Source organism: Giraffa tippelskirchi, chromosome 3 (genome assembly GCF_054371585.1).
Source record: "Giraffa tippelskirchi isolate mGirTip1 chromosome 3, T2T-mGirTip1v1.2.pri, whole genome shotgun sequence".
NCBI lineage: Eukaryota > Metazoa > Chordata > Mammalia > Artiodactyla > Giraffidae > Giraffa > Giraffa tippelskirchi.
This window is the reverse complement of record NC_137277.1, coordinates 63799927-63823740: the sequence shown is the minus strand read 5'-3', so window position 1 is coordinate 63823740 and position 23814 is coordinate 63799927. Positions and strand designations below refer to the sequence as shown.

Sequence of the window (23814 nt, the reverse complement as noted above, 5' to 3'; positions counted from 1 at the left end):
GCTGCATCTTGGGAAAGACTGTATTGTATTATGGCCCAACATGCAGTGTTACTTGCCATCTGTACCACCCAGTCTTTATTAATTGTCCATCTTGGAGCCTTAGTAGTGATTAATGTTATTATCTAGACCCATTAAGAAGGGTTGCATAATAGTGATTTTCTAAATTTGTCATTCCTTCCAAATTTATTAGCTAGAGTTCTGTACATTGAAAAAAACTTTATTACAAACTCTTATCACTGTAAAATAGTTTGTATAGGAAAGGCAGAATGGATGGTTGCTTTTTGTTTGCTTGAATTATGAATTTTCAGTTGTGTATTGGTATCCTATGCTATAAAAAGACCAAGAAGCCTTTAATTTGCTTATATGATGAGTTTATTGGCTGTTATGGATTTGATGTGTTTCAGTCATTTTTCCTCTTGGTCAGGTTGTTCTTTTGAGGGAACCCATTAATCTTTGATAGCTCCCTTGCTTTATGGCACAAATTGATCCAAATTCATCTTGTATATTTCAAGCCAGGCAGTTTTCTTAAGAGTTCTGGTGCCATTTTGTGTAACATGATATTGAGAGCATGCTGGGTGCTAGAAAAAATTCTTTCTTAGGACTAGAGTAATGGTGCTTTACAATTGATCGTTTCACCTATATATTGGACTGTATTTTGAACTTAATTTTAGGTGGGAATGATGGTTAGATGCTGTCGAACATATGAAGAGGTGTGTGAAGGAGATGTGGGCAAAGTCATCAAATTGGATAGGGATGGATTACATGACCTCAATGTGCAGTGTGACTGGCAGCAGAAAGGAGGCACTTACTGGGTTAGGTATATTCATGTGGAACTTATAGGTGAGAACATTCTTTATTAAGTTCTTTTGGCTTTCTTAATTGTATTCAGAGTTCCCCAAAATGAATGCTAATTATATTTCTTTTTTATTGGAATCTCTAGGCTATCCTCCTCCAAGTTCTCCTTCTCACATCAAAATTGGTGATAAAGTTCGTGTCAAAGCCTCAGTCACAACACCGAAGTACAAGTGGGGGTCTGTGACTCATCAAAGTGTGGGGGTTGTGAAAGGTAGTATTCCTAGGCAAGGAAACTCCCAAGTGTTTAGCTTTTCATCAACGAATGTAAACTCTTTGTTTTTGTCATTCAAGGGCAAGAAAAACAAGCCTTATGATTTATACATAGTATTCCTTTGCTTTTCAATACTCTGTAGACCTGCAGCACACCTGTTATTGGACAGAGTCAGGTGTATTAACTCATTGCAGCATGGGAGAATGCATACCCTGGAAATGGGATGTCTTCATAAGTGGTGTAACAAAGACTAATGGAGTTTGCATTTGGTATTTTGGGGAGTGTTCAGGAAATTGGGATAATTCTAAGAATGGATATCTTAATAAATACTATTTAGAAGGAAGAGATAATGGACTCATGATAAGGTTATGATTGGCAAGGAAGCAGTTGTTTATACTAATCAGGATGGGCTTGTGGTTTGGATTAGATTGAATGTGACCAGATATGTTAAAAGAGTGGTTTTGTTTTTACCTCAGTCTGTTACAGTCTCAGGGTGGCCTTGTGTTGGGGTTCTTTGAAGCTGTTCTGTCAATCCTGCCAAATGGCTAGCTCCCTCAGTGTTTTTCTCTTTCTCTTTTAATAAATTTAAGAAATGGATTTGTGCAAATGATAGAAGTTAGCAACTGGAAACACAAAATTTTCCTCACTTTATGTTTAATGTGATATTCTTGAGATTTCAATTCAAACATGACACACTTTAAATGGTATACGTATCCATTTTAACAGCTGCATAAGAAATGATGAAGTATTTGTGTGGTTTTATTTTATCTTTAAATTTGCTTTCAGTGCCATTTTTCATTGTTTTGTCTTCCTTCATCCTTGTATGAAAAAGTCTTATTGGATAGCTTAGATTAAAAATGGCCACAATGGTGGAACTTTCCCAGTGGGCCAGGGGTGTTAGTGTTTCTTAGATTACATAAGAACAAGTAGCTTATTTAACATTTTACTTAAACAGTTTTCAGTTTTGTTTAACAGTTTTCTTAAGCAATTCTTCAAAGCTTTACAAATCAAAGCAAAGATAAAGAATAACTTGATTTAGAAGTTAATATTTAGAGTAGCTTTCACCAAAGGGCAGTAGATGTATTATTAATGTAATTTTTATTCCCTAAGATACGGAATGGAGTTTTTGCTTGGTGTAATTAAATGAACCTTCTTCTTGTAGAAAATATCAAACATGTACAAAAATAGAGACTATAGTATAAAGAACTTCTCTGTACTCATCACCTGGCTTCAACAGTTGACAGCTCCTGGCCAAAGTTGTTCATCCATGATCCTCTCCCTCCGTTATTTTGAAGCTAATTCCCAATTGACATCATGTGTTAGTTCATCCAAAAGTGTCTTAGTATGCCTCTCTAAAAGAGAAGTACTCTTTGTAAAACAAAAATAACTATAATACAATATCACATAGCTAGGTATAGATTTAGTTTTAATGTTAGGTTTTTTTTGTTGGTGACAGAGATGTTTCAAATAATTTCTGTTCATCCTAGCTTTCAGTGCCAATGGAAAAGATGTGATTGTCGACTTTCCTCAGCAGTCTCACTGGACTGGGCTGTTATCAGAAATGGAGTTGGTACCTAGTGTTCACCCTGGTGTTACGTGAGTTTTTATTTTTATATTGCTAGATTTGTTTGGGAGGAATGGTTTTCTTTGGAATTAAATTTGATAGATGACCTCATGTTTTTCTTATCAACTCAATGGCTATTTTAAAAATAGGTGTGATGGCTGTCAGATGTTTCCCATCAATGGATCTAGATTCAAATGCAGAAACTGTGATGACTTTGATTTTTGTGAAGCTTGCTTCAAAACCAGAAAACACAACACCAGGCATACATTTGGCAGAATAAATGAACCAGGTATAGTAGACTGGTTATCTTCTCTTTCATCAGACTATTATTAATGAGATAATTATTGTGGATACTTAATTTTGCTCTTTAAAGTTCATATTGGTGAGCACTATACTGTGTACACAGAGAGACAGGAAAGGTGGTCCTGCCCACTTGATGAATTGCTGTTTTGTTTTTTTTTTCAAGCAATGAGTGGTCCGTGGAACTAGAAGAACAGTGTTGTTTGCTTGTATTTCCATAAAGAAGCATAAATGGACTCAAGAAACTAATAAATATTTTGTTGGATGGGATGTGGAATTGGGTAGATTTATTTGTATGTCTTCTAGTGTGTGTGTGTGTGTGTGTGTGTGTGTGTAAATATATATATATATATTATTATGGTAAAATATGTGCAACATGAAATTTGCCATTTTAATCACTTTTAAGTGTATAATTAAGAGAATATTGCACACTGTCAACACTCAGTATTTTTAAGACTTTTTCACCGTTCCAATATAGGAGTGTACCAATTAAGCAATAATGCTCATTCTTCCCTTCCCCAACCCCTGGCGACCTCTTATCCACTTTTTGTCTCTGAATTAGACAACTCTAGGTACCTCATTTATAAGTGTAGCCACACAAAATTTGTGTTTTTGTGTATCTGACTTATTTCACCTTAGATTATGTTTCTATGGTTCATCCATGTTATATAGCTTGTATCAGAACTTAATTTCATTTTATGACTGAATAATAGTCCATTGTATGTATATATATGACATTTTGCTTATCCAGTCCTCTATTAATGGATATTTGGGTTGTTTGTACCTTTCAGCTAATGTGAATAATGTTGTTATGAACACTGATGTACAAAGTGTCCCTATTTCAAAACTAGGAGTAGAATTGCAGGGTCATTCTGTAGTTCTTCAAATTTTTAAGGAACCATCAAAATGTTTTCCACAGTGACTGGAGCATTTTACGTTCCTACCAGCAGTGTATGAGGATGCTGGTTTTTCCACATGCTCACCATTTTATTTTCCTTCTTCTTTTTTGAATTACAGCCATGCTAATGGTGAGAAGTAGTTATCTCATTGTGATTTTCATTTTTGAGTTTCCCTAGTGATAAATGGCATTGAGCCTCTTTTCATGTGCTTTTTGCTATTTATATATCTGTGGCAATTCAGTTTCATAACTTTTGATGTTAGTTTGTAGGAATTCTTTATATATTGTGGACATCAAATCAGATATGTGATTTGCAAATATTCTACCCTATTCTGTTAGTTTTCTTTTCACTCTCTTGATAGGAATTCTGTGATAAAAGTTTTGCATTTTAATGAATTTTAATTTATTGTTTCTTTTGTTTGCCTGTGCATTTGATGTCATACTTATTTCTGGGTCAACTTCAGAAATCACTGCAAAATCCAAAGTTGTGAAAATCAGTCCCTATGTTTATAAGAGTTTTATAGTTTGAACCACTTTGAGTTAATTTCTATACATAGTATAATATGTAATTTCATCCTTTTAAGTATGTGTATCCAGTTTTCCCAAAACTATTTGTTGAAAAGACTGTCCTTTCACTATTGAATGATCTTGACACCCTTTCTGAAAATCAGTTGACCATAGATGTGAGAGTTTTTTCCTGGGTTCTCTAGTCTACTCTGTTGGTCTTTTTGCCTATCCTTACATCAGTACCACACTATAACACTGTGAGTATTATAGCTTTTGTAGTAAGTCTTGAAATTGGGAAATGTGAATCTTTCAGCTTTCTTCATTTTCAAGAAGGCTTTTAACTATTTGGTGTCCCTTGGAAGTCAATATGAATTTGGGGATGGATTTTTCTACTTCTATGAAAAATAGTATTTTGATAGGAATTGCATTTAGTCTGTATATCACTTTGGACAGAATTGTCAGTAGTCTTTTCTTAGATCTTCTTTAATTTCTTTCATCAGTGTTTTGTGATTAGTGTATAAGTCTTGTGTGTTCTTGGTTAAATTTATTCCTAAGTGTTTATTTTTCATGCTATATTAAATTATTGTTTTAAAATTCCTCCTTGAAATATCTATTGCTAGTGCATAGAAATATACACTACACATATTCAGTACATGGTTTCAACACATTTTGCGTGTTGAATTTGTATCTAGCAACTTTGAAGAATTTATTTTCTCTAACAGAGTTTGTTTTGTTTTGGCTTTTTTTGTAGAGTCTTTACTAGTTTTCTATATGTAAGATATATGTGTTGTCTGTGATCTGGGATAGTCTTTTCTTCCTTTCCAACTTGGATACCTTATATTTCTTTTTCCTGCCTTACTGCTTCAGCTAGATCTTTCAGTACAAGGTTGAATAGAAGTGGCAAAAGTGGGCATCCTTGTCTTGTTCTTTGACTTATCATAGGGGGAGCTTTCAGTCTTTAAGCATTGTGCACCATGTTAGCTGAAGATTTTTTATAAATAACCTTTATCATGTTGAGAATGTTCTTTTATAGGTCTAATTTATAACACCTTTTTATCTTTATGAAGGAGATCTGTAGTATCTGCAGAGCTATCTCCTTTTCAAGACTAACTTTTCTTTCTTTTTTTTTTTGATTAGCGTGCCATGGGTTTATAAGTTTTATCAGGCTTTTCAAAGAACCAACTTTTGACTTTGAATTCGTGTCTCTCATATCTTTATCATTTCTTTTTCCTATAGAATTTAGGTTTAGGTTGATTCCCCCCTCCCCTTCTGAATGCTTAGTTCATTAATTTCTCACTTTTATCTTTTATGATATTTGAACTTAAAATTTTTAATTTATGTTTAAGCATAAGCTGTATCTTATAATACTGATAGGTAGTAATATTTCATCATCATTTAAAAATATCCTTAAAATTCCATTGGAATTATTTTCTTGTATTCATTGATTTTAAAAGTTTCAAAGATGTCAGCATTTCCTACCTGTATCTTTTTACTAGTTTCTGCATTGCATTCAAATGTGTATCCTGATTAATCTTTGACATTTTGGGGGAAACTTTTGTTTAATCATAGGACTTCACATATCATGGGATTTTACACATGTTTTATGCATATCTGAAAAATGTCTTCTGCAGTTCTGTGGTGAAGTTAGTGTTTGCTTAGTGTATCTTTTTGTAGCCTTTTGCCCTCAGTCTTTTCTGTAATTTTGTATTTTAGTTATATTGCTTGGAGTTTGCAATTTTCTAAAAAATTCCAATGTGATGGTCTTTGTCTCTTATTTTGATCATTTAAGTATTCATTTACGTTTAAGGCAGTTACTGAAATACGTATTTGTAAATTGATCAACTTTTCAGTGCTTTTTTGTTGTTGCTGTTCTGTCTGTTTTCTGTTTCTCCCTTTTTTTCCATTCCATCTTCCTTTGGACTTATAAGTTCTTTGTTATTTAGCCAACCATCCCACCTCCCACCACCCTTCTCAACACAGCTTACTGGCTTAGGAGTTACACATTTTTAGTGTATATTCTTGTACTATAAGAATGGTGTATATTATATACATTTTTGGTATTAGTAGTTACTAAAGATATTATGATATCTTTTTTGTCTTATAAACCTAATCATTATTTAGTATTTTTATCCTCCTCCTAAGCAGTGCAAGGGTCTGACATCCCTTTAATTTAATTAACCATCATTCTGATTTAAATTACCGTGTTTTTATTACTGTGTTTAAAAATTTCACACATATACATCTTAAACAATATAAGACATAGGATTGTTATTTTTTGTAGTTGGTGTTTGTTGATTTTTTTTTTCACATACTTAATATTTGTTGTTTAGTCACTAAGTTGTGTCCAACTCTTTGCAACCCCATGGACTGCAGTTTTTCTCTATTCCTTTCTGTATGCTTCACTTTTCTTTTTTTTTTTTTTAAATAAATTTATTTATTTTAGTTGGGGGCTAATTACTTTACAATATTGTAGTGGTTTTTGCCATACATTGACATGAATCAGCCATGGGTTTACATGTGTTCCCCTTCCTGGACCCCCCACCCACCTCCCTCCCCATCCCATCCCTCTGGGTCATCCCATTGCCCCAGCTCTGAGCCCTTGTCTCATGCATCGAACATGGAATGGTGTTCTGTTTCACATATGATAATATACATGTTTCAATGCTATTCTCTCAGAACGTCCCACCCTCACCTCCCTCAGAGTCCATGAGACTGTTCTATGCATCTGTGTCTCTTATTCTGTCTCGCATATAGGGTTACTGTTACCATCTTTCAAATTCCATATATATGCATTAGTATACTGTATTGGTGTTTTTCTTTCTGGCTTACTTCACTCTGTATAATGGGCTCCAGTTTCATCACTTTTCATCTGTCATTATCTTTGTTCTGCCTGAAGAATAGCCCTTAATGTTTTATTTAATTTATCTCTATGATTATGAATTCTGTTTTTGTGTATCTTTATTTCTTCTTTGTTTTTAAAAAATATTTTTGCTGGGACTTTTAGCACTTTAAAAATACTACTCCATTGTAATTAGGTTTATATTATTTCAGCTGAGGTCAGTTTAGTTATTTTCCCTTAAAGCTATTCATTCTTTGTATTTCCCCTTAATCTGCTTTTGAGATACTCTTGTTTTTATCTTACACATGCATATATATCTATTTCTTTGTATTTATCTTTCTTGCAGTTAGTAGTGCTTTTAATTAACTAATTTTCCAGCTTTTTTGAGCTATAATTGACATATGACATTGTATAAGTATAAAGTGTTCAGTGGGTTGATTTGGTACACATATATTGCAAAATGATTACTGCAGCAAGGTTGGTAATTAACACATCCATCACTTCACATAACTACCCTTTTTTTGGTGTGTGTGGTGAAAAAATTTAAGGTTTATTTTTCCAGCTTTCAAAGTAGGGCTTTTAAAATCTGTGCTTTGATATCTTTTGTTCGTTTTGGACAATTCCCCATCATTCAGTATTTTTTCTAATATTAATCTCTGCCCTATTTTCTTTTCCTTCTTTTTTGGGACTCTTCTTTCTGGTAAGACAGATCTTATTTCTGTCTATTAAATTTTTCACATCATTTATGTTTTTTAAACTTTTGCTCTTCAGTTCTTTATTCTAGATAATTTTTGCCAGTTCTCTTTTCATCTGAGTCTAGCCTGCTGGTAAACCTATTCGTTGAGTTTTTTATTTTAATTGCTGAATTAAACAGTTCTAATCTTTTTAAAAATAATTTTCAGTTTTCTGATGAAATATTCAGTGTCATATCTTTTCAAACATACTAAGTATCAGTTCAGTTCAGTTGCTCAGTCGTGTCTGACTCTTTGCGATCCCATGAATTGCAGCATGCCAGGCCTCTCTGTCCATCACCAACTCCCGGAGTCTACCCAAACCCATGTCCATCAAGTCAGTGATGCCATCCAACCATCTCATCCTCTGTCATCCCCTTCTCCTGCCCCCAATCCTACCCTGCATTAGGGTCTTTTCCAGTGAGTCAACTCTTCGCATGAGGTGGCCAAAGGATTGGAGTTTCAGCTTCAACATCAGTCCTTCCAGTGAACACCCAGGATTGATCTCCTTTAGGATGGATTGATTGGATCTCCCTGCAGTCCAAGGGACTCTCAAGAGTCTTCTCCAACACCACAGTTCAAAAGCATCAATTCTGCGGTGCTCAGCTTTCTTCACCGTCCAACTCTCACATCCATACATGACCACTGGAAAAACCATAGCCTTGACTAGACAGACTTTTGTTGGCAAAGTAATGTCTCTGCTTTTAAATATGCTATCTAGGTTGGCCATAACCTTCCTTCCAAGGAGTAAGCGCCTTTTAATTTCATGGCTGCAGTCACCATCAGCAGTGATTTTGGAGCCCAAAAAAATAAAGTCTGACACTGTTTCCATTGTTTCCCCCTCTCTTTCCCATGAAGTGATGGGACCAGATGCCATGATCTTAGTTTTCTGAACGTTGAGCTTTAAGCCAACTTTTTCACTCTCCTCTTTCACTTTCATCAAGAGGTTCTTTAGTTCTTCTTCACTTTCTGCCATAAGGGTGGTGTCATCTGCATATAGTTATTATAAAATTTGTACTTTCTAATTCTATCTGGAGCGTCTATGAGTCTCTCTCTGTTGTCATTTGTCATAGGTTGTAGTCATGTTTTCTTGTCTCCTCATTTTCCATCATGTACCGGACATTATGGGAACAAAAGTTACTTCTTAAATCAATTTGAGGCCTAGGATGCTACTTTCTCCAGAGATTGAGAGAGAGAGGGTTGATCTTCTAGGTAATTGGTGCATGTGTGTGTGCTAAGTCACTTCAGTCGAGTCAGACTTTTTGCAACCCTATTGACGTAGTCTGCCAGGGTCCTCTATCCATGGGATTGTCCAGGCAAGAATACTGGTGGAGGTTGCCATGCTCTCCTCGGGGATCAGGGGATCTTCCTGACGCCCAGGGATTGAACCCCTCTCTCTTGTATCTCCTTCGTTGGCAGGCAGGTTCTTTACCACTAGTGCCATTTGGTAATCCTAGGTAATTGGCATTAAGTAAGTATTAACATCTGGGCTCACCTCAATCCGGTTTCATTGATTGAGATGATTTCATGCAGAACTGCAATCTGAAAACAGACAGACAACCTTGCAGAGTTAACTCTTCTCTTCCTCTGCTGTTCTTCCCGTTGAGACCCTAGTCCAGAGTGTGAGTTTTTCTTTGTGTTTCTTCTTTCCTGATGGGCTGTGCTGTGTGTTCTGTTTAAGGCTCCCCTTAGAAACTGACAAATACTACTGGGGAACAGCATCTTCTTGATCCACAGGGCAGCTCATTCTGACACTTTTCATCTTAGCCTTCCTCTGATTCTGGTCCCATAATTCTTTTTTGTCAGCTAGTTTACTGTGATACTTTGAAGATTTATTCATCTTTAAATGTTTTGTCTGCCTCTTCTACTTGTCCTCAATGGAAGAGCTAGATCAATTTCCAGATTTGCAATTTATGGAAGTAGAAACTCTTCAAGTTTGTTTTTGTTGCATTTATGATAACTTTTTTGATAAAAATGTCTTCTGTAAGCACAGTTACTGAACTTCATACCCCGCTTATATATGTCCTTTTATCTGGAGATATATCACTCTGTTGTTACTTGAGGGAGTCAAGTGGAATAAATCATAGCATTATATGAACTTCATCTCAAAAATTGGGGTCAAATACCTTGGCTAGGTTTTTTGAAGGTGTTTAAGTATTATGTAATAGCTCCTTCTGATTTGAAAACTTACTGTTTTCTTGAAGTAAGGAGCTCAATTCTGTAGTATTCTTCATTTCTTGGTTGTGAGGTTTCTGTTCTGCAAGTATTAACACCGTCTGGCCGTCATTAAACAGGACAGTCTGCGGTATTTTGTGGCCGGTCCGGAAAACAGCTGAAGCGCTGTCACAGCAGCCAGCCGGGAACGCTGCTGGACAGCTGGGCCCGGATGGTGAGGAGTCTGAACGTGTCATCCTCTGTGAGCCAAGCTTCTCGTCTTATTGATGGCAGTGAGCCCTGCTGGCAGTCCTCTGGTTCACAAGGAAAGGTAGTGTGCCGTGGGGGCACATCCAGAAACACTTCTGTTTAGATGTGTTACGTTTTAGAGCTTGAACACAAACTTTGAAAATCCTATAAAGGTATACTGGGATGTCACCTGTCAGTACTCATTTTATATTTTAGTTCATAATTATTTTAAAGGTACAGAGTAATATGCCATCTAGTTTTCATTGTCAGAGATTTTAATAAATATAAGTGATAGATTTTATCTGATAGAGAGTTTATTAGGGCTTTGTTTTGTTTTACTCCCCCACATAAAATGTTTGAGTTCAGATTCTGCTTCTTATTAGAAGATTTTCTAATATATCCTAATAAATATATGTTTATCTTTAGAATGTTATTTTAATTGCACTTATATGTGGGTGTGCCTCATCCAGCCATGAAGGTTAGACTTGGAGAATGGTGCTTTTCCTCTACTTTGATTCTAATGTTTTCTGTAACCCACCCATTGATGGATATTAATGGACCACTCTTGGTCAAAAGGCTATAAACACACCATTTCTGAGGCATAGAGGGAAGCCTTCTCTAATAAATAAGTAATGGAGTAGAATACTTGTTTCTTTTTCTTTTAAAGCATTGGATTCGATTGGAGATTTTCCCAGATGTTCTTGTTCATAGATTAAAAATGATTGTAGATCCTGCTGACAGTAGCTACATGCCTTCCCTGGTTGTCGTGTCAGGTAATTGAGTTACTTTACTCAAAAAGTATCTTCTATTATATAATGAAAACTCCTTTGTCTGATTCCTTTATGACCCTGCCTCTTTATTTCCTAGGTGGAAATTCACTAAATAACCTAATTGAATTAAAGACAATCAACATCAACCCCACTGACACCACAGTGTCTCTTCTGAATGACTGCACAGAGGTGAGTAGATTAGATAGTGTTCCTCTTTTTTGAGGTATAATTATATAAATTTTTAATTGATATATAGTTAATTTACAGTGTTTTCAGTTGCTAAGTGATTCAGTTATACACACGTGTATGTGGAAAAGTCGCTCAGTTGTGTTCGACTCTCTGCGACCCCATGGATTTCTCCATGGCCAGAATACTGGAGTGGGTAGCCTTTCCCTTCTCCAGGGGATCTTCCCAACCCAGGGATCGAACCCAGGTCTCCCACATTGCAGGCGGATTGTTTACCAGCTGAGCCACAAGGGAAGCCCAAGAATACTGTGTGTAGACATTATATATAATGTGTGTGTGCGTGTGTGTATTCTTTTCAAATTCTTTTCCATTAAAGGTTTTTATAAGATATTGAATATGGTTCCCTGTGCTATACAGTGAGTTCTTATTGTTTATGTATTTTATATATAGTAAGGTTGTTAAGTTGCCAAGTTGTGTCCAACTCTTTATGACCCCATGGACTGCAGCATGCCAGGCCTCCCTGTCCCTCACTGTCTCTTGGAGTTTTCTCAAGTTCATGTTCATTGAATTGGTGATGCCATCCAACTGTCTCATCCTTCCTCTTTTGCCCTCTGCTCTTTCTGTCTATATAGTAATATGTAGAGATTAATCCCAAACTCCTAACGCCTATCCCCCACCCTCGTCCCCTTTTGTAATCATGAATTTGTTTTCTGAGTATATTTCTGTTTTGTAAGTAAGTTCATTTGTATCATTTTGTTAGATTTCACAGATAAATGATTTCATATGATATTTGTTTTTTTCTGTCTGACTTACTTAATATGAAATCTCTACGTTCATCCATGGTACTGCAAATGGTATTATTTCATGCTTCTTTTTTTTAATGGCGGAGTAATAGTTCATTGTATATAGGTACCACATCTTTTTTATTTTTCTGTTGATGGATATTTAGGTTGCCTCCATGTTTTAGCCATTGTAACTAGTGCTGCTATGAACATTGAGGTGTGTGTATCTTTAGAATTAGAGTTTTGTTCAGATATATGCTTAGCACTGGGATTGCTGGATCATATGACAACTTTATTTTTGGTTTTCTAAGGAACCTCTGTATGTTCTCTCTGGTGACTGCACCAGTTTGCATTCCTACCAACATTGCAGGAGGGATCCCTTTTCTCCACACCCTCTCTAGCATTTATTATTTGTAGACTTTTTGATGATGTCCATTGTGACTCGTATGAAGTGATACATCATTATAGTTTTCATTTGCATTTGTCTAATAATTGATCATCTTTTCATGTGCCTGTTGGCCATCTGTATATCTTATTTGGAGACATGTCTATTTAGGTCTTCTGCCAATTTTTGATTTGGTTGTTCATGAACTGCTTGTATATTTTGGAGATTAATCCTCTGTCAGTTGCTTTGTTTGCAGTTGTTTTCTTCATTCGTTTTATCTTGTTTATAGTTTCCTTTACTGTACAAAAGCTTTAAGTTTAATTAGGTCCATTTGTTTATTGTTATTCATATTTCCATAACTCTGGAAGGTGGGTCAGAGTGGATCTTGCTGCTACTTATGTCAAAGAGTATTCTGCCTATGTCTTCCTCTAAGAGTTTTATAGTATCTGGTCTTCCATGTAAGTCTTTAATCCATTTTGAGTTTATTTTTGTGTATAGTATTAGGGAGTGTTCTAATTTCTTTCATTTGCATGTAACTGTCCAGCTTTCCCAGCACCACTTATTGAAGAAACCATCTATTCTCCATTGTGTGATCTTGCCTCATTTGTTATAGATTGATTGACCATAGATGTATGTGTTTATTTCTGGGCTTTCATTCTGTTGATCTATATGTCTGATTTTGTGCCATTTCCATACTGTTTTGATGACTTTAGCTTTGTAGTATAGCCTGAAGTCAGGAGCCTGATTTCCTCTAGCTCTTTATTTCTCTCTCAAAGAGTGCTTTGGCTTTTTGGAGTACTTTGTGTCTCCATAAAAATTAAAAAATTTTTTTCTTCTTGTTCTGTGAAAAATGCCATTGATAACTTGATAGGGATTGCATTGAATCTGTAAATGGCCTGGGATAGTATAGTCATTTTCACAATATCAGTTCTTCCAGTCCAAGAACAAGGTCTATCTTTCCATGTGTTTGTATTGTCTTCTTTTTCCTTCATTAGTGTCTAAAGTTTTTGAAATGCAGGTTTTTTTGCCTCCTTAGGTAGGTTTGCCGCTGCTGCTACTGCTAAGTCGCTTCAGTCATGTCCGACTCTGTGCGACCCCATAGATGGCAGCCCACCAGGCTCCGCCATCCCTGGGATTCTCCAGGCAAGAATACTGGAGTGGGTTGCCATTTCCTTCTCCAGTGCATGAATGGGAAAAGTGAAAGTGAAGTTGCTCAGTCGTGTCCGACTCTTAGCGACCCCATGGACTGTAGCCTACCAGGCTCCTCCATCCATGGGATTTTCCAGGCAAGAGTACTGGAGTGGGGTGCCGTTGCCTTCCCCGAGACTGGTTCTTAGGTGCAGCTAAAAGCCCCTCCCTTCCAGGAAGCCCTCCCAGCCCCAAGGACCCTCAAGAACTTAGAATTCCTCTCCCAACAGCCTATGTGCCCTGTAGGAGTCTCCTTCATCTAGGCTAATTCCTACTCCTACCAGCCCACAGGAAGGTCTTATAATGTCTCACTACCCACTATATAGATATATGTGTAAAGTGAGCAGCCTCAGTGTCCCCTGCCATCAAGGGCACAGTCTTAGAAGCACCTTCTTCCCTTCTATTGTTAAGCACTGGGTGGGTTTGATTGCCCAGAGAGGGCTCTGCCTTACCCCAAGGTCACACAACCAGGAAGGGTGATGGGTAGAGGAAGGGGACCTAGATGGGCAGGCAGCCCCGCACCATCTCCTTGGAGTCCTGGGGAGCCCGGGCCTCAGCTGTGTGGGAGAACTGAAAGGAAAGGAGAGGGGGGGAGTATCAGGCCTGTGTGGCAGCGGGACAGATAACCGATGGTGCAGCAAGCGAGGAGGTGTGTCCCCAGCCCTGGCACCCCAGCTGCAGGCAGAGTCAAGCAGAGGCAGCATGCTTCGCAGAGCCCGCCCGGCAGATGCCCCGTGGCCCCCCAAGTCCTCCAGAACCGTCAAAGGCCGGTGTCTCGGTGGCTGTGAGAGAGTGAGTGCTGGGCAGTCCTGAGCAGTGGTGGTGGCTGTGGCCAGCCCCAGCCTTCAGATGAGCCACTCCTCAGGCGGCAGCTTGAGGTTGGGGGTCAGTGGAGCTCGGGCACCCACCTGCTCCTCACTGCTGGGCCGGTAGGTGCCCTCCATTTGCCTCTTCTCCCGTAGCTTCCACACCAGCAGGGCCAGACCCACAGCCAGAAGCAGGGCAGCCAGGAGGGAGAAAACCACAATGATGGCGGTGGTGGCCTCCTGCGACAGGGCTCCATTGTAGCCAGGGCTGGGGCCAGAGGGCATAGTGGTGGTGTTCACACTTGTAGAGGTCGTAGAAACTGCTTGCCCCCCGACCCGGCCCCAGCGGGCCAGCAGCAGTGGCAGGCCGAGCGCCAAGAGCGGCTCCAGGCTCAGTCTTGCCATGGGCTGGGTGACAGGCTGGTGGCACAGGGAAGGGGCTTGTTGTGGGCACCGCTCCTGCCGCATCTCCAGCCGGGGGTACCTTCGACCCCACACCTGGGAGCTGGTCCGAGCGCCTTCGATCTCGCTCTGGGTCTGGATGCCAGTCCTTCACTCAAACCCTCGGTAGGTTTAGACCTAGTTATTTTATACTTTTTGATGTGATGATTAAGGGGATTGTTATCTTAATTTCTCTTTCTGATCTTTCATTGTTAGTGTATAGAAATGAAACAGATTTTTGTGTATTAACTTTTTATTCTGCAAATTTACTGAATTCATTGATAAGCTCTAGGTAGTTTTCTGGTAGCATCTTTGGATACATTTAGTCCATTTACATTTAGCGTGTTTATCCATATGTATGTTTATATTGCCATTTTGCTGTTTTGAGTTTGTTTTCATAGGTCTTTTTTTTTTCCCTTTCTCCTTTGTTCTCTTCTCTTGTAACTTGACTACCTTTAGTGTAAGTTTGCATTTCATTTCCTTTGTTGTGTGTATTTCTATTATAGATTTTTGTTTTCTGGTTAATGTGAATTTTTTGTACAGCAGTCTAGTTATATATGTACTTGTTTTTAAGTTGCTTATCTCTTAATTTTAAATACATTTTAGATACCCTGCATTTGTACTCTACTCCCCTCATGGTCGTTGTTTTTCAATGCATGCCTCACATCTAATTATTTTGTATAACCCTTAAAACCCTTAATGTGGGATTTTTACTACTTTTATCTTTTAACCTCCCTACTAGCTTTATGTGTGGATGATTTCCTGTCTTGTTTCTAGTTGTGGCCTTTTCTTTTCCACCTAGAGAAGTTCCTTTAAAGTTTGTCATAAAGCTCGTTTGGTGATCCTGAGTTGTTCTTACAACATGTTTACTTGTCTGTAAAGCTTTTGTTTTCTCCATCAAATTTCAGTGAGCTTTTGCTGGGTATTCTTGGGTGTAGGTTTTTCTTTTTTATCACTTCAAGTATGTTATGCCAGTCTCTTCTGGTCTGCAGAGTTTTTTTCTCAAAAAAAAAAAAAATCAGCTAATAGCATTATTGGAGATCCCTTGTATGTTATTTTTTTACTTTTCCTCTGTTACTTTCAATATTCTCTCTTTTTGTTCATTTTTTTTGTTTTTTCATTTAGTTTACAATATGTCCTCACATATTCCTCTGCAGGTTAATGCTTTATGGGACTCTCTGCACCTCCTGGACTTTGTTGACTTTTTCCTTTCTCAAGTTAGGGAAGTTTTCAGCTATTATCTCCTCAAATAGTTTATCAAACACTTTTTCTCTTCTTCTTGGAACTTTATAATGTGACTCTCTGTGTGCTTGATATTGGCTTAAAGATCTCTTAAACTGCCCTTATTTCTTTTTGTTCTTTTTTTTCTGTTTGGTGGTGGTGATTTCCACTATTCTGTCTTCCAGCTCATGAGTCCATTCTTCTGTCAGATTTAGTTTACTATTCATTCCTTCTAATGTATTGTTCATTTCACTTATTGTATTTATTATTTGTGTGTTTCTGTATATTTTCTGTTTTTTTCTTAAAATGCTTCTAATTTCTCTCTCTGTGTATCCATGCTCCTCCTGAGTTCTTTGATCATCTTTACCATAACTACTCTGAACTCTTTCCCTGGTAGATTGCCTGAGACTCTGCCACATCACTTTGTTTTCCTTCTGGTGTTTTATCCTGCTCCTTCATCTGAAGCATATTCTGTTGTTTGAGTTTGTCAAAATTGCTTCTTGTATTTTTGTGTATGTGGTAGGTTGGTTCTATTTCTCGACCTTGGGGAAGTGGCCCTCTGTAAGAGACGTCCTATGCAGTCCAGCAGTGCACTTCCTTTTCATCAGCCAAGGAAGGGCCAGGGGCCTCTGGTATCAGGATAGGACCCGGTCTGCATTTACAGACTTGATGTGTTGGCTGCAGGATTAATAGTTTTCTTGTTTCTGGTGGACCTTGTTATTGTTCATTTGCTAAGTCGTTTTCAACTCTTTGTGACCCCCTGGACTGCAGCACAGCAGATTTGCCTGTCCTTCACTGTCTCCCAGAGTTTGCTCAAACTCATGTCCATTGAATCAGTGATGCCATCCAACCATCTGATCCTCTGTTAACCCCTTCTCCTCCCGCCTTCAATCTTTCCCAGCATCAGGGTCTTTTCCAATGAGTTGGCTCTTCGCATCAGGTGGCCAAAGTATTGGAGCTTCAGTAGCAGTCCTTCCAGTGTGTATCAGGATTGATTTCCTTTAGGATGGACTGGTTTGATCTCCTTGTACTCCAGAGGACTCTAAAAAGTGTTCTCTTGCACCACAATTCACAAGCATCAATTCTTGGGTGCTCAGCCTTCTTTGTGGTCTAGTTCTCACATCCATACATGACCACTGGAAAAACCATAGCTTTGACTCTATGGACCAAAATGATATGTCTGCTTTCTAATATGCTGTTTAGGTTTGTCATAGCTTTTCTTCCAAGAAGCAAATGGCACTGTCTGCAGTGTAATAAAATCTGTCACTGTTTCCATTTTGTCCCCATCTATTTGCAATGATGTGATGGGACTGGGTACCATGATCCTTGTTTTTTAAATGTTGAATTTTAAGTCGAAGTTGATGGGTAGGGCTGTGTCCCCACCTTGTTTGGGCTGAGGCCTTGTAGCACTGGAGTCTAGAGTCTGGTGTTTGGGGCCAGGTCTTGGTGTCAGAATGTTATCCTCCATGATAGCTCATGCAGCTGAATATTTCCCCAGTATATCTGCCACCATTGTCTACACCCACAGGTGGGGCCACAGCCACCCCCTGCCTCCCCTTTGAGGAGACCCTCTAAGACCAGCAGGTAGATATGGCCCCAGTACCTATCAAATTACTGCTTTTGATCTTGGTTGCAGCATGTGTGAGATTTTGCATACATCCTTTATGAGTGAAGTATCTTTTCCAGTCCTCCATCTAGAGCTCATCTAGTCAAGCCCCCCTGGTCTTCAAGGACAAATGTTCTTAAGGTTCCTCTTCCCTGTGCCAGATCCCCAGGCTGGGGAGAGTGACATGAGAAAAACTCTTGAATATAATTATTCTCTAATTTGTGGGTCACCAACCCTGGAGGATATGGGATTGATTATATCATGAGTTCACACCTTGTACCATTCTTGTTGTGGTCCATCTTTAGAGGATCTTTCCTGGTGGTTTCAGTCTTTTAGTGATAGTTCTTTTGCAGATTGTTGTGATTTTGTTGTGCTTACGATAAGAGATGAGCTGAGGGTTCTTCTACTCTGCCATCTTGACCACTCTGATAGTATTTCTTTGATGGTTTGCAAATGGCAAGAGAGGTTCCGTTTCTCATCATCTCTATAATAACATTGAGCCCATTTTCTCCCCTTAATTAAATAATTGTGTTTATTTTAAAATTTGACATGTGTACAACTTGAATTTGTTGCTTACCAGATCAACTTGAAAAGAAAACAAAACAAAAATTCCTTCCTCACTGTCTTTGGTTAAAAGCAGGTAAAAAGCTCTAGGCAAAAGTCATTGCCATACACCTTGGGCTTCTTTGGGCATCTAGCATCATGTTATTTCCATTAAATATGTATTAGTAAGCAGTGGTTCTTTTTAACCATATACATGACACTGAAATTTGTTTTTTGTTTTCCTACATTTAATTTGGTAATAAGGACATTTTCAGAATGAATCCAAGTTAATTTTATCTCTTAAAAATTCTGATAGAATCAGTGAAGGTTCTTTTAAATAGAACCTATTATAGATTAGTGAGACTGCTACATAAATCTTTCAGTAAATCTACACTATTTTAGTAAATTAAGTGTATTTAAAATAATGCAAATTAAGGCAGTTTTTTTTACTACCTATATATACATTGTCTCATGAGAACTTACTTAATTGGTATGATAGTGGATAAAGATGTCAAATATTTGACTTTCCATTCATCTAAAGTGCATCATAAGTGAGTTTATTTTTAAATTATTAAGTGCTGTTTGTCAGTCATTGATTTATTATTTTGGTGTTCCCACAAAGGGCTTCCCAAGAAGCTCAGATGGTAGAGAATCTCCCTGCTGTGTGGGAGAACAAGGTTCAATCCTTATGTCAGGAAGATCTCCTGGAGAAGGGAATGGCAACACACTCCATTATTCTTCCCTGGAGAATTCCATAGACAGAGGAGCCTGGTGGGCTATAGTCCATGAGTCATAGAGTCAGACACGACTGAGCAACTAACACACATGCCCACATAAGGACAGACAAGTTTCATGGGGTCCTAGTGTGTTACATCAAAGAACCTGATACACAGCCAGTCATAGATTAATTTTTTTTAAGGGTGGAAACTTGGTAACTTGTGTCTAGAGACTATGGGACCATACTAGCACTCCGCCCCCCACCCCTCCGCCCAGGTCCAAGAGTTGATTATTTGGCCTTTGTGTACACTGGAAGGTTTTTTTTGTTTGTTTATTTTCTTCCAGTCTTCAATGAATAAAATTGTAGAACACCATTCATTCTTGAATGTCATTAAACTATTTTGTGGAATACCATGTAATTAACAGTTACTATCAATGGTGGTAATAATAAAGTGGCCAATGATGACAATATAATATATTATTGAGTTTTTTTGAGAAAAGATAATGCATTTAGTGCATTTTATTATAATAAATTATTCCTGGGTAGTGGAAAATGCAGCTTGTCTTATGTCTGAATTATGCTACTGAATATTTTTTGTTTTAATTTTGCTTTGTATTTTAAGTAGATCAATAACCAAGGATTAATTTATTTAATAAACAACTGAGATTGTTATTCATAAATGATATATTGACTTTAACAAATTTTCAGTCGAAATCAATTTATTATGTACCATTTGATGAGCATGAAATAGCTTATATCACATATATGAGAAATATTAAGCATTGTGAGTACTCAGAAAATTCATGGCCCAGTCTCCACCCATCGAACCAACTTACGAAGTAGAGCATTATCATTCTTAAAGCTACTGAACTCTCTAGCATTGCGTTTCATCTAAAAATGGCTTGTTAACAGAATTTTTCTAATAACCAAAAATAGAAAGCATACTGAATCTTCCGTGAACCTACCACCCAGTTTCAGTGATTATCAACATTTTTGCCGGTTGTGTTTCACTAACTCTTTTCCTGTGTTACACCCCATTTTTTTTGAGTGTATAAAGCAAGTTCTAGCCATGGCATTATTTCAATAGTGAGTACTTCAATTATTAATTTCTGACAAGGACTTTAAAAATGTAACCACAATGCCATCACACCTAAAATTTTTTCTTTAATATGATACAATATCCAGTCAATGTTTAAATTTTCCCAATTATCCCATAAATGTTCTTTGCATTTGCTTTCTATGATTCGTGAGTCAGACAGTGTCTGCCCTTTGCACTGCATTAAAATCTTAACCCTTTTGTTTTTTCCTTGCTAAAGAAAGAAACTGTCTTTTTTTTTCCTATAGAATTTTTCATTTCTCTATTTGTTTGTTTTATTCAAACTGTTCTTCCTGTGACATCATAGATATTATAGATCTTAAGGTTTGATTAGGTCCCCTTGAAGCAGTCAGTCTTTGTTCACATGAAATACAGGGGTAGAGGAATAAACTACGTTTAGAAACGCCATGTATGGGATGTGGGGCATACCACAGGACAGAGAGCCAACTTTAAAATAATGAATGGCAAAGACATAACAGAGTTTGACCTTGATTTGAACAAGTCCAGAATAGAAAGATGTTTACAAGACAGGAAATTTGATCACTGGTAGCATTTAGATGACATAAGATTATTGTTTTGGCTATCATAAGAGTACTGTGGATGTATTTTTAAATGCTGATATTTCACTGATACCTACTGAAGTTTTGAAACAACATGTTGTCAGAAATTTTCTTATGATAATCTCTACATGGACAAAATCAATCATACATTGATAACTGTTGATCTAGTTGGTGGGGTTATGAGGTCTGTGTATAGTTTTTTCTAATTTGTGTGTAATCAAAATTTTTTTTTTAAACTTTTTATTTTATATTGAAGTGTAGCTGCTTAACAGTGTTATGATAGTTTCAGGTACATAGCAGAGTGACTTAGCCATACATATAATATATCCATTCTCCCTCAAATTCCCCTTCTATCCAGTCTACCACATAACACTGAGCAGTGTTCTCTGTGCTATACAGTAGGTCCTTTTGGTTATCTATTTTAAATATAGCAGTGTGTGCATGCTGATCTCAAGTTCTTTATGCTTGAAGCATTATGAAGGCTTGTGACTTGCCACACACTGCATGTCTCATCTGTCCTTCCCTCTAGTTAAAGCGTTTGGCTCTGAAAGCTCTGTAGCTTACTGTGTTTGTGTCTAGTATCACAGGTATATTGAAATTGCGATAAAGCAGTGCAGAAGCTCAGGAATTGATTGTAAAATCCATGGTCTCATCCTGCTGGGACGGATACGTGCAGAGGAGGAAGATTTGGCTGCAGTTCCTTTCTTAGCTTCAGATAATGAAGAAGAAGAAGATGAAAAAGGCAACAGTGGGAGGTGAGAGCTGTTTGCTTATGCCCACACTCTCACTTTCAAAAGCCAATATTTAATTAGAGTGTATCTCATAATGAGAATACATTAGGATTATTGTATTACAGTATATATGTATTATATAGTCTATATGTATTATATAGACTATGGACTATATGTATTATATCATTGCTCATAGGAGTATTTGGTAAATATTAGTTAAGTTTTCCAAAATTGTGATTTAATTTAATTATAGGAAAAATTTAATATGGAAACACTATATTTAGAAAAATTTGTTTAAAAGAAAAAATAAAAATGTTTAATTTTTCTGCCTGAAATATTGCTGTTAATATTTTGGTGTATATTCGTATAGTTTTCTTATTTGTTTGTCCCTAATTGTGTTTTCCTGTGGAGATAGTATGTGGTAGTATATATTTTAAAGACTTTTTTGTTAAGTATTTTATTGTTAACATGTAAATTGAAAGTTTTTATTATAATAGGATATACATAAGACTTACCATTTTAACCACTTATTAAGTGTATTGTTCAGTGGCATTAAATATGTTTATATTATTGGGCAGCTGGGAGCAACATGCATTTTTAGAATATATGTATTCTTTGTCTTCTGTTGTATAATTTTTTAAATTGACTCAGTCTATTTATGATTTATGTTTATATTTATTGATGATGCCAAAGCCTTTGACTGTGTGGATCACAATAAATTGTGGAAAATTCTGAAAGAGATGGAAATACCAGACCACCTAACCTGCCTCTTGAGAAGCCTGTATGCAGGTCAGGAAGCAACAGTTAGAACTGGACATGAAACAACAGACTGGTTCCAAATAGGAAAAGGAGTACGTCAAGTCTGTATATTGTCACCCTGCTTATTTAACTTATATGCAGAGTACATCATGAGAAACGCTGTGGTGGAGGAAGCCCAAGCTGGAATCAAGATTGCTGGAGAAATATCAATAGCCTCATATATGCAGATGACACCACCCTTATGGCAGAAAGTGAAGAGGAACTAAAGAGCCTCTTGATAAAAGTGAAAGAGGAGAGTGAAAAAGTTGGCTTAAAGCTCAACATTCAGAAAACTAAGATCATGGCATCCAGTCCTATCACTTCATGGCAAATAGTTGGGGAAACAGTGGAAACAGTGGCTGATTTTATTTTTTGGTCTCCAAAATCACTGCAGATGGTGATTGCAGCTATGAAATTAAAAGACGCTTACTGCTTGGAAGGAAAGTTATGACAAACCTAGGCAGCATATTAAAAAGCAGAGACATTACTTTGTCAACAAAAGTCCGTCTAGTCAAGGCTATGGTTTTTCCAATAGTCATGTATGGATGTTAGAGCTGGACTCTAAAGAAAGCTGAGCACTGAAGAATTGATACTTTTGAACGGTGGTGTTGGAGAAGATTCTTGAGAGTCCCTTGGACTGCAAGGAGATCCAACCAATCCATCCTAAAGGAGATCAGCCCTGGGTGTTCACTGGAAGGACTGATGTTGAAGCTGAAACTCCAGTACTTTGGCCACCTGATGTGAAGAGCTGACTCATTGGAAAAGACCCTGATGCTCGGAAAGATTGAAGGCAGGAGGATGAGGTGGTTGGATGGCATCACCGACTCAATGGACATGGGTTTGGGTAGGCTCCAGGAGTTGATAGTGGACAGGGAGGCCTGGCATGCTGCAGTTCATGGGGTCGCAAAGATTCGGACATGGCTAAGCAACTGAACTGATTTATGATGTGCAACAAATTGGAAATAACAATATTCATTTTTCTAAAGTTCTAACAGTATAGTTAACACTGACATACAATAATTTGGAAGTAACAATATCCATTTTTAAGTTTTTTTAACAGTATAGTTAACACGTAACTCATGGATATCACTTGCTGGTTTTGCCATTATACTTATTTTTTATTATTTCTTTCAATTTTATTTTCATTTTATTTTGAAGAATTTGTGGGCTTTGTTGTTCAAACTCTTAACCTGTTGAGAGCAGGTCAGAAGATAGAATGAGTGAGGTGGCAGGAGCCAGCTGCCTGTGCTTCAGGAGCCCTGGGTTTTGGGGCAGGCCTCCCCTGGTAGATTGGAGGTTGGGACTTCCAGCACAGCTGACCAGCACAGTGGACAGAGGGTGTAAAGGAAGAAAATTGCATTTTGCCTTAGGACATGTGCTTGTGTTAGAGCACATTGGAGGTCACGTGACTATCCATTTTATTATTTCTTTTGGGAAAAAATATGACCAAACAGAGGTCTGGATTTAGGGACATGGCCACAGTGCCAGTCTTGGTGGTGATTCTTAGAGCCATTTAACCAGCATTCGGAAAATGCAGTGCCACCCCACTCCAGTACTCTTGCCTGGGAAACCCCATGGACGGAGGAGCCTGGTAGGCTGCAGCCCATGGGCCACGAAGAGTCGGACATGACTGAGCAACTTCACTTTCACTTATCACTTTCATGCACTGGAGGAG

General features: G+C 37.6%; 2 protein-coding genes across 3 annotated transcripts in view; one reads left to right on the top strand and one right to left on the bottom strand.

The window, feature by feature from the left end:
* Nucleotides 1–23814, top strand: part of HERC2 (HECT and RLD domain containing E3 ubiquitin protein ligase 2) — a 249136-nt gene that overhangs the window by 140989 nt on the left and 84333 nt on the right. For both annotated transcript variants that reach the window (XM_081583082.1, XM_081583083.1), the window contains 8 exons: nucleotides 672–840; nucleotides 941–1066; nucleotides 2554–2662; nucleotides 2780–2919; nucleotides 10200–10390; nucleotides 10976–11081; nucleotides 11176–11267; nucleotides 21190–21365. In XM_081583082.1, coding sequence (XP_081439208.1) covers nucleotides 672–840; nucleotides 941–1066; nucleotides 2554–2662; nucleotides 2780–2919; nucleotides 10200–10390; nucleotides 10976–11081; nucleotides 11176–11267; nucleotides 21190–21365 — 1109 coding nt within the window. The remainder of the gene's footprint in view (nucleotides 1–671; nucleotides 841–940; nucleotides 1067–2553; nucleotides 2663–2779; nucleotides 2920–10199; nucleotides 10391–10975; nucleotides 11082–11175; nucleotides 11268–21189; nucleotides 21366–23814) is intronic.
* LOC145542997 (protein crumbs homolog 3-like) lies at nucleotides 11681–15878 on the bottom strand. The gene is made up of 2 exons (XM_081583084.1): nucleotides 14528–15878; nucleotides 11681–14189 (listed from the first exon to the last, which is right to left on the bottom strand). Exons 1-2 carry the CDS (start codon nucleotides 14891–14893, stop codon nucleotides 14118–14120), a joined length of 438 nt encoding a protein of 145 aa, XP_081439210.1. The 5' UTR covers nucleotides 14894–15878; the 3' UTR covers nucleotides 11681–14117.